Source organism: Eurypyga helias, unplaced genomic scaffold, assembly GCF_000690775.1.
Source record: "Eurypyga helias isolate BGI_N326 unplaced genomic scaffold, ASM69077v1 scaffold13340, whole genome shotgun sequence".
In the NCBI taxonomy this organism is placed as follows: Eukaryota; Metazoa; Chordata; class Aves; order Eurypygiformes; family Eurypygidae; genus Eurypyga; species Eurypyga helias.
In genome coordinates this window covers 15,258-25,865 of record NW_010225184.1, presented here as the reverse complement: position 1 = coordinate 25,865, position 10,608 = coordinate 15,258, and the positions used below count along the sequence as shown (strand labels likewise).

The following is a 10,608-nucleotide window of genomic DNA, read 5'->3' as shown; positions in this document are numbered from 1 at the left end:
TTCTTTTAGGAATTGAATGCTCTGGTGGGAAACTTTCCTTCTGATTTGCGGTTAATGCTCCCTTTGCTTGTACTCATCATGATTTTCATGATCCTGAAGCACATCCCTTTCCAAACTTAGGAATGTGGTGATTGTTTTGTAAGATCAGAATTTCTGACCAAGATTTTAAGAGTAATTCATCCTCATTTTTGTATCTATTAGAGTAGTCTCTTTATTTTTCTTCCTGAGATATTTTGTTCTTTATGGTCAGTAATATTTCTCCCGTACAGGCAAATGAATCTGAACCCTTTTGCATAAAGTTATTTCTATTTATTATTATAATTTTTATTAAGATACTGATAAATAGCTGTTTGCAGCAATATTTATAAGTAGGTCAAATCTTATGCCCAGAGCAAAGGGATTAAGGAACCTTAATGGTCCAAGCCCTCCTTCCTGCATCACTGGGGAATGGCCAGGGATGCCGATCTGGATTTTCCTCCAGAAGTGCATGTGGTATCTGCCTATCTGCTGTTTAGTTATCCACTTGCGTGATTTTAGTGACTTCCTTGCACTTCTGTCAGGGGCTTGTTGTTATCCTTGTTCTACTGTTATCATATAATGTCTCAAATGAAAAGCTTCCTCCCTTAATATTCAGATAAGTGAAGGATTGCCAATCTTGCTGACTTCTTTAGATAAAACTCCTCCATAAAAAAGCCCAAACGCCGTGGTGCTGGTAGCGACCCTTCAATGGGCTGAGCCACCTCCTGGGGCTCTGACCTCGGGCTGGCAGAAGCCAGCTGCAGAGTGCCGCTTGTGCTGCAGGGACATCACACCAATGCTGTTGCTGTCTTTTGCAGTCACATCTACAAGAGGAACCATGACATAACCAAGACTTGGAAAGGAAAGACGGAGCAGCTTCTCAGGGTTGATGACCATGACTTCACCATGCGGCCGGCTTTTGGAGGTGAGAATAAAACAATTCTCCTGATACCATGCTCATCTAATTTAAAATCATTTAATTATCGAATCAATCATCTAATTTAAAAAATAAAAACCTCTGGGCAGATGCACCAGTGTGAAGGGAACTGACCTCCAGACGTATTCAAGGCCAGGCTGGATGAGGCTTTGAGCAACCTGGTCTAGTGGAAGGTGTCCCTGCCCATGGCAGGGGGGTTGGAACTAGATGGGCTTTAAGGTCCCTTCTAACCCCAACCATTCTGTGATTCTGTGGTGAGTGATCTCAGGAGATATTCAGGGCAATTGAGAGAGGTTGCACCCTCACCTCATAGACCTCTGCTCAGCTCCTACACTTCTTCCTGTTGTTGGCTCTCTTTTTGGCTAGCATTCCCCAGAGCTCAGGACAGACCCTCCCAGTAAATCTTTAACCCTGTTGAGAAGATGAACGAGCTGCAGGTTTTAATGTTCGCTTGTGGTTGGGAAGTTGCAACGAGCTTTTCAGCTGATGTGATTGAATTGCAAAGTAAAGAACTCGTTAGGTGGATCACAGCCCATCCTTGCTAGGAGAAAACGGAGTATTTTTTTCCAGTTAAAATCTTGTTTCAAACTCTCTAAAACAACCAAAAGAGCAGGAGAGGAGGCCTCCATCACCTGCATTTCTGCCTTCTGTCGTACCCAGTTACATGAATATGCCTGCCTGACATTTCTAGGCTCACTGCTGCAGAGGTAAGAGAGTACCTGAATAAAAAAATCCCTCTTCTGATTAGATGCGTGACCAAGCCCCTCTAGAGCTAAGGACAGCATTTTCTGCAGCTTTCACTGAATGACTAATACTGCATCCTATGTCAGTCGGTCTTCCAGGGTGAAGTGCAACATCTCCCTGCCCCAGGGGTCACAGGTATTTTGTGTTTTGCACATAGAACGTAGAACAGAGCTACTCTGACTTGCCCGTTCCTGGCCACGCTGGAAAGATGTTTCTCACCCCACAGTGCAGATGTGCTGATCTGACAGCACAGGGCTGTACTCAGGCTCACAGTTTGTATTTCTCCAAACTCCAGGGTCCAAAAGGTGTCATCACCAGTGTTTTTTTTTCCACCCACTGTAATGCACTAACAGGTTGCAGTCCAGCCTGTCCATTGGAGGTACCTTTCTTGATAAGCAGTGGTAAACTTGATCTGCTCTTTCTAGAACTGAAGGGTTTCCCTTAAATATTCCTCTGGGTGGAATGCAGGCCAACTCCGTGGGGTTGGTACCAGCACATCTGACAAGCCCAGACATGCAGCCGAGGCTCAGGGCTGAGCTTTGGGAGCTGGATCTGGAGCTAGTGGGCATATGCCTTGCTCCTTTTTGAATCGGCTGCGAAAGTGCCACTGAATTCACTGCCCTTGGGGCCCCTCCCTGCTGCAGGTGGGTACTCCTTGACAGTGATACTGCTGCCCCACTCTCTGCTCAGGGAAAAGGCTTATTGCTGGTATTTCTCTTCCTGCCTGATCGCTTCTTTTGGAAGGTGAGCCTTTCATCAGGGTGGATTTGGGAAGGAACACAGCCTCTGAAACATGAAGAGACCAGGGATTGGTTTGTTTTGGAAGGGACCTTTTGAAAGATCATCTTGCCCACCCCTGACTGAGTGGACAGGACCATGCATGGCTTATAAATAATAGAAGTGGGAAGGAGGAGAATCCCAAGTGCTTGCCTGTTGTCAGCTCATGAGACAGCTGTCACCACTAAACCAGGCTCACTGAGGGTGGCCATCCAAGCCATACTTCATGTTTTTAAAATGCGAGGGAATAGCAGAGAAAACCAGCCAGCTCAGCAGCTATGGGACCCTTACTTGTCTCGGTGACTCCAGGTTGAATAGAGTTGGTTTAAGAGTAAATAGTTTTCCCAGCCAGCGAAGTCAGTGACAAATTCTGCTGGCTCTAAAGGGAGAGGATTAAGGTTTCCCTTTAGTGACAAATATCACTGTCAGAGAGGGAATCTTACTAGTCTTCTAGGTAGCAGAGAAAAGCCCCAAAGCATATATCTCAAAAACCTTAGAAACCAAAATCATTAAAGATTAGGGTGCCATGTTGGGTTTTCAGATTATTTTTTTAAAGCCAACTTCAGTTTTTGGAGTTTGGTTGATGACTTCTGAATGCCTGATGTGGACAGGCTGGAAGCACCACTCTCTCCTCAGCGTTACCACTGGCCAAAAGACCTGCTGGCTCCTGGGGTTGATGGGGTGGGATGTCAGGGCTTCTCTGGGAGGAGATCTGGACTCCTTCCCTTGAATCAGCTGCAGATAGCTGAGGAGCCACTGTGACTATCTGGTTTTCCCCTAGCTGCATGTATGTCAGGGACATGGTGCCTGTGCATTTTGGGGAAGCTGAGGGGTTTTGTTCTGTTGTGCTAAGGGTTCAGGTTTTGATTTCCAGTGTCACCACTGCACTGTATTTCCTTAAGCAGGGCAAATTTTTACTGTTTTTATCAGTGTCACAGAGGCCGTGAGGAACACCTTTGTGCACAGCTCACACGGAGGAGATGCACATCGTTACACCATTACTCTCCCGGTGCTAATGTAACTGCATTTTGATCTCCTTCGTCTTGTTTTCCCATGCTACCTCCCAACACAGGCATTAGGATACTGCTAGAGCCTAAAAACTTGGAATAACATTTATAACATTGAGAAATATCCTAACGGCCTTTGGCAAGAAGGTGACTTTTTGTGAAGGAAAACCATGGTGTTCCTCTAATCTTTGCTCAAAATCCTCCTTATCTTGCAGAGCTACTTGGGACAAAGACGGGGTGTTAGCAAAGTTGTGCTGAAGTCGCGCGTGATAAGGAACAGAACACAGCAACAGCTTTGTGGGGGTTCCAGCTTGACTCGCATGCATGGCGATGGGCTGGTTGCTACAGGTTCTTGCCCAGCAGCAGAGTTAGGCAGTGTATTTTCAGTGACAAATGATAAGCTTGATGGAAAAAAAAAAAAAGAAAGATACAGGAAAGAAAAGCCTGGTGAGAGGCAATCTTTATATTTGCTTCTGTAATGTTATTTGTCAGGCAGTCACAGTGATTTGCTATGCTCTGTGAGTCCTTCCAGTTTCTTGCTGCGGAGATTCCAGTCAAACTGATGTGGTCTGACCTGCGTGGGATAAAAAGGCTTTTGTGCAACGGAAGAGGAGTAGAGGAGCCTGTGGGACACGGGTGACTGCAACCGGTCACTGCCCTAAGACCCTCTCTGCTCTCCGAGAGCAGCTCAAGGGCCACGGTGTAATGGGAGAGTCCAGCCCCATGGCATTGTATTGGACCTGTGATGTTATGGTGCAGGTGGGAAAGGCAACTAATCTCTGGAAAACATGAATACTATCATAAGGTGATTGTAAGTGACATTAGACCGTAAAGAAACCCAGTGCTGTAAGTGCAATGGTTCCCAAGTTTGGTGGAATAATGGGCAGCTGTTAACCTTCACCATTATTGGTGGAGCCGTCTGCAACTTCACTTTAAGGAAACTTTAAGGGATGAGGTCCGTAGCTGCTTTGTTGTGGCCACGGCGACTTGCTGGTTTGCAGAGGACGCTCAGCAAGCTGCCAGCCCAACGCAGCTGTGAGCACTGGACAGAGCAGGCTGGTGTTACGCAAGGCAAAACGGAAGAAAAACATGAGGGAAAGATGAAGGGTTTTTCAAGAAAAATTATCTTTGTAAAGAGCAAGTGAGCGAGCGAATGTTGTGTAAGTTGTGTTATTAACAGCCCAGTAAGCATGGTTGTCTTGCCGGCTCTCAGCCCATTAGAGACAGGCGGTTGGGTACGGGGGTAATGACAAACATTTTTGGCTTTGCTGAGGTTGAAAGTGCCTCCATAAGCTAAAGGGGACTGCAGTTGTTTCGACTCTTTGGGAGTTATCTCCATGTCAGTGACCTTGTTCCAGCCAGCAGATGTTCAGGTATTATTTACAAATATTAATATTCAAAGATTATGTAAATGTTTATTTTGCTGTCTTCCTTAAACATCCATTTTAAGCATTTCATCTATGACATCTCATATTTTACAGGGAGCCTGGGAATAAGCAGCTTTAGTTGATACTTAAAATAGCTGTATCTTCTTTGCTGAGGAACAGCCTAACACTGTACTTCTATTATATTTCTTCATAGCCTCATAGCCGAACGTCAGCTGGCCCTCGCTTGCCTTTCCAGGCGATGTTTCTGTCAGGATGGATGAATGGGGGGGCGAATGTCAGTAGTCCACTTAGGGTTTGTATCAAGGGCTGGAATAAAACTTGCTTCTCCCTTGATGAGACGCGGAGAAACGAAGCTCACTGCGGTCCTGTGGCAGCTGACGAGCGTATCCTGGTGGTGACTCCCTGGAAGCTGCCCACGCCTAAGAGGTCCCAGACATATAAACATACATTACAAAAAGAAAAAAAAAAAATATATACATGCACACGTAGATGCGGAAACACGGAAGACTCTTTTGCAGCTTGCAGACATGGGATCATGTATGGACATTTGAGAGCCTCTCTGGGTGTGCGCAATATATCTGGCAGCAAAGAAGCCTCAAACCTGCTTGTTTCCCATGTAGGTGTTTTTATCTCGGTGCCTATGCCCGCCTCACTCCTTCAAAGATAGACAAGGGGACAGAGAGGCTGTCTCAGAGAAAAACAATGAGCCTTTGAAATCACTGCCAAAGAGAAAAATTAAAGAGATGTGGCAAAGCTGTTGTCTCGGAGCTGGAGTGAAAAACTGACTCCAGGCATTTTCACGGTAGCAATGCTATTCCCTATCTTCCAAAGCCTGCTGCAGTCTTAAAAAAATAGAAACCATGTTTTTGTCCAGTACGTGTTTCTGGCTGGGAACCGCCTGGCCCTTTGCAGCTTTCATGCTGCTCCTCAGTGGGTGGCTTTAGGGGCCAAGGCACGCTGGGATGCGACAGGCTTTAACTCTGGGCACCTTCTGAAGTCATTCCTGCACTGCTCTGGTGAAAACCTGGGTTCCCTGGAGGAGTCAGCTCCAGACCAGATGTCCTGTGCAACCTGGGGCAGAGTCTGCTATTCAAGTTGGAGTTCTTAGAAGGTTAAACAAGCCACGAAGTCTTCTCTGTGTCAGAACCCAGAGAGAACAGAGACTTGTGCCTGGGCTCTGGGCTGGTCTATTCTCCTTGTACAACCACTGAACACGAAGTGGGTCTTCTCTGAAGGTCTTCCATACAGGATCTTTTCTGTATGCAGCGCCTAAGTTGAGGGTGAAATGGCTTTCACTGACAAGCAGGCCAGGAAACTGAGCAGCTTACTGCAGGGGAAAGAGGAATGAGGGAGCACTCTTGACACTAATTCTCAGGACACCGGGTTGTGAACCTGGCAAAAGAATAAAGACATATGACGCCAAAAACACCTTGACAAGCTGGTCCCTGAGTATCGTTTTAATACCCATGTTTGATTTGAGGCAAGGGCACTGGCATGCAGGAATTCATGGCAGTAGAATAGCGCTGATGCAGTTTCGGAAGGTGGTGCCTTTACAGTGAGAAGGTGCAAGGGTCACATGTAGAACCTGTGCAGAACTGTGGGGCTAATGGATGCTGCCCAACACAAGAGAAGTGCAGAAGCACTCCCATCAGCCTCCAGCTGTCCTTCAAGTCACTTAAATCCCCTCTGAACACACAAATATCTCCTTTAAAAGGAAAATTTCTTATTTTCCATCTCCAGTTTTTATATTGTCAAATTTGCTAAGGGCTGTGCAAGTGTCTGGAGCGTGCTTGGAAGCTGCCACTGTGCTGTGACTGAGATGCAAGGGGGATAGAATCACAGAATGGTTTGGGTTGGAAGGGACCTTAAAGACCATCTAGTTCCAACCCCCCTGCCATGGGCAGGGACACCTTCCACTAGGCCAGGTTGCTCAAAGCCTCATCCAGCCTGGCCTTGAACACTTCCAGGGATGGGGCACCCACAGCTTCTCTGGGCAACATGTTCCAGTGTCTCACCCCCCTCTCCAGGAAGAACTTCTTCCTGATATCTAATCTAAACCTCCCCACTTTCAATTTAAACCCGTTCCCCCTTGTCCTGTCACTACAGGCCCCTGTAAAAAGTCCCCCCCAGCTTCCTTGTAGCCCCTTCAGGTACTGGAAGGTGCAATAAGGGCTCCCCGGAGCCTTCTCTTCTCCAGGCTGAACAAGCCCAACTCTCTCAGCCTGTCCCCATAGCAGAGGTGCTCCAGCCCTCTGAGCATCTTCGTGGCCTCCTCTGGACTCACTCCGACTGGTCTATATCCTTCTGATGTTGAGGGCTCCACAGCTGGATGCAGTACTCCAGGTGGGGGCCCACCAGAGCAGAGTAGAGGGGCAGAATCCCCTCCCTCGACCTGCTGGCCACACTTCTCTGGATACAGCCCAGGATACGGTTGGCTTTCTGGGCTGCCAGCACAGAAAGATAGTTCATGGCTGGGTTCGTTTCTGTGTTGTAAGTGGAAGCCTGTGACTTTTATGAAGTTTTTTAAGAGGCCAGGATTTGTTTTCTGGTTGTATCAGTCCTGCTAAATTAGGATTTGTGTTCTGCAAGATATTGCTGTGGACAGTGATGGAGATAATTGATGTGGATGTGTTTGCTGTTTCTGGAAGAAATGCTTCAGTTGAGTGTTATATAATTTCTCTCTAGACCTTGATCTATAAATATTTGAGCTCATGTTTAATTTGAATAATTCTATGAATTTGGCTGACACTTTTCAGAGACCCCAAAGCATGAGCTGAAAAGCTCTGCTGGGCTGCAGTCTCACAGCACTGCTTCCTCTTAGTCAAATCCACAGCTTCTGCAGTGGATCTGTTTAGCATCCTCTCCAGCAGTGAACATCTTAGAGAGGAGCCTGAGCTTCGAGATTTCTCCAGTGTTACAGTATTCAGGTCTTTTCCTGCTCGTAATTCTCCAAGCTGTTCTTCTGTGTTTCCTCTCTCTGAAGAAAAACTGAATATTGATAAAATATTGTTTGTGACAAAGAAAAGCTGGTTGATGAGGGCTTTTTTACATGTGATGCTATGTTACTTGTCCTCTGTCTACCTGCTCAGTGCACCAGATACCATCTCAACAGTTCTTTTCCTTTCCCATTCCCACCTTTCTGATCCTCTGCTCCCTTTCAGAAAAGAATTTTTTTCTGTTTGCTCATCCCTAGTAGAGTGTGATGAGGAATTCGGCAAAGCAGCTGGAGTCCCAGTGGTTGAACAGTTTAGTTTCCTGAGGGTCAGGACTAAAAATCTAGCAGTGCCCGCCTGACTCCAAGAGTTAGTGAGACCAAAGATCTCTTGACATCTTTCTGTGAGCGATCAACAGCCAGTTAATTCAATGGTAAGTGATGTAGCCAAGATGCCATTTATGGAAACCCAGGGCTTGTTTCTGTGCTTTAAAGAGGGCATTTCTTTACAGGGCTTCCCTTTTTCTTCAGACACCACCTGCGTTTACAGTGTGGCTCACCTCAGGCACCTTTACAAAACTGCACCTTAGTTTTGAAGTTCTGACAAGGGATGGGCCAAGTGAACATGCAATTGTCATGCTCTTCACCTGATGCAAGACCTGGTGATCATTCAATTCCTGCCACTGGCTCCCGGGCAGCAATGTTGGGGTGGGCTCCACTGGTTCTTCAGCCACTCAAGTGAACATGCAATTGTCATGCTCGTCACACGCAGGACCTGGTGATCATTCAGTTCCTGCCACTCGCTCCCGGGCAGCAACGTTTGGGTGGGCTCCGCTGGTTCTTCAGCCACCCTTCCCTGCTCAGCCCAACCTCTTGTCCAAGCCTCCTCCCAAGGGTCTTGGTGTCTTAATGTGCTCTACTTCCCATTCATGTGCTTTCTTATCACGTCAGCTGCAGGTGCTGAATGAGGAGCAGGGAAAAGGGAAAAGCAGGGATTGCTCCCGCTGACTGTAGCAGAATTTTGCCCAAGAAAGGCAGGGTAAATATTTCCACTGATTAATAAGTTTTACAGCCTCATCTCCATACTGTCTGTCTTAAGAACTCCACGTTTGAGCCCAGAGTTCAAATGATTTCTCCCTCTCTCTATTATACTCACTGTTTAATTATGCCTCAAATTCCTGATTAGTTGCTGGTTTTAGTTGGGATGGAGCTAATTTTCTTCACAGTAGCTAGTATGAGGCTGTGTTCTGGATTTGTGTGAGACTGTGTTTTGGATTTGTGCTGAGAACAGTACTGATAACACTGATGTTTTTAATTGCTGCTGAGGAGTGTTTGTACCAAGTCAAGGACTTGTGGGGTGCCAGAAGGGCCACGTGCTGGTCATTGTCTGCAGGGTGCTGGATTGTGTGTTAGGAAGGGCACATCTGCCACGAACATAAGCAATGTCTCCTCCCAGGGCAAGGAGCCAGTCAAAAGAAAGGATGCATGGGAAGGGCAATGAGGACAAGATACCTGTCATTTTGCCATGGATTTACCTGTCTGATGAATTACCATGGTCTGAAAAGAAGCCCACTGGCTGATGAACGGTCACATTGTGTGGCCATATCTGTAGGGACTGAGCACATTTCCTGGCCTGGCAGGCAGGGACTGGCTCGTGAGGAGCTGAGCTGGGGTTTGGGTTTGGCTGGGTTAATTTTCTGTGGGTCACTCCTGCAGAAGCTCAGGCTACTCCTCTATGCTACTTCACCCTTTGAGGAAAGTCATTCCCTGTGCAATTTGGGGGAGGGCTGAGGGCTGTTCTGGCCTGTCAAGTGAGCACCCCTGTGCTGTGAAGCCCTGTCTACCAGAGGATAAAAGTCCTCAGCCCTTCTCAGCCCGGCTGCTGGACGCAGTTGTGCCAGTATGGCTGCGTTTCATCAGCAGGCGCTGACTGGGGCTTTGTGGGTTTTCCCTGTTTCAGAAAACACCTGGGAGAAGGGGAACTGAATGCCAATAGGGTGAAAAATTCCTTGGCCTGCAGTGATTCCTTGTAGTGTATAAGTGACTGAAAGGGAACCAGGAAAGGGAGCAAGTTTGGCTTTTGCCATTGGAGTGAAAAATCTTACCAAAGTCTCTGGGCTCCTGAGAAACATGCCAGTGCTGGTTAATTGGAATTTCTCCTCAAGCAAATCTTCCTGGGAAACACCCTTCAGCTTGGATAGACACCACCAAGACATGAATAGGAGAGAGCAAATGTTTTCTGGCATTTTTTTAAGCATGAAGTGTCCAGCTGTGTGTCTGGATGTGACATGTAGGTGCTTGTAAGCATATAGGAGTCATCTAAAAGTGCTGGGTGAGCCATGTTTCAGCTTCAGTGCTGAGGGCAGCAGTCACTTAAACAGGAACTGGTGGTGCCAAGGGGCCTTGTACTGCCCCACAAGGCTTGCTTCGGGGTGCCTGTACCCACCTCAGCTGCTGACAGAGGGCACAGGTGCAGCAGGCTGGAGCTGTACGTGCGGAAGGCGGACAGTGTCACCATCAGCACATTCTGCTGTAATTCAGTGAGCATGGCCTATCAAAGCCCTGGCAAACTCTGTATCAGGGCCAGTTGCAGTAATCAGCTTGTGTACTGCCCCACAAGGCTTGCTTCGGGGTGCCTGTACCCACCTCAGCTGCTGACAGAGGGCACAGGTGCAGCAGGCTGGAGCTGTACGTGCGGAAGGCGGACAGTGTCACCATCAGCACATTCTGCTGTAATTCAGTGAGCATGGCCTATCAAAGCCCTGGCAAACTCTGTATCAGGGCCAGTTGCAGTAATCAGCTTGT

At 47.3% G+C, this 10,608-nt stretch overlaps 1 protein-coding gene across 1 annotated transcript in view; it reads left to right on the top strand.

Moving 5' to 3' along the window:
- Positions 1–836: 836 nt before the first annotated feature.
- LOC104507278 (gamma-aminobutyric acid receptor subunit rho-2) overlaps positions 837–10,608 on the top strand; it is a gene marked incomplete at both ends in the record, with an annotated part of 23,307 nt that continues 13,535 nt past the window's right edge. The window contains one exon of the mRNA XM_010148512.1: positions 837–943. Within this exon, the coding sequence (XP_010146814.1) occupies positions 837–943 (107 nt within the window). The remainder of the gene's footprint in view (positions 944–10,608) is intronic.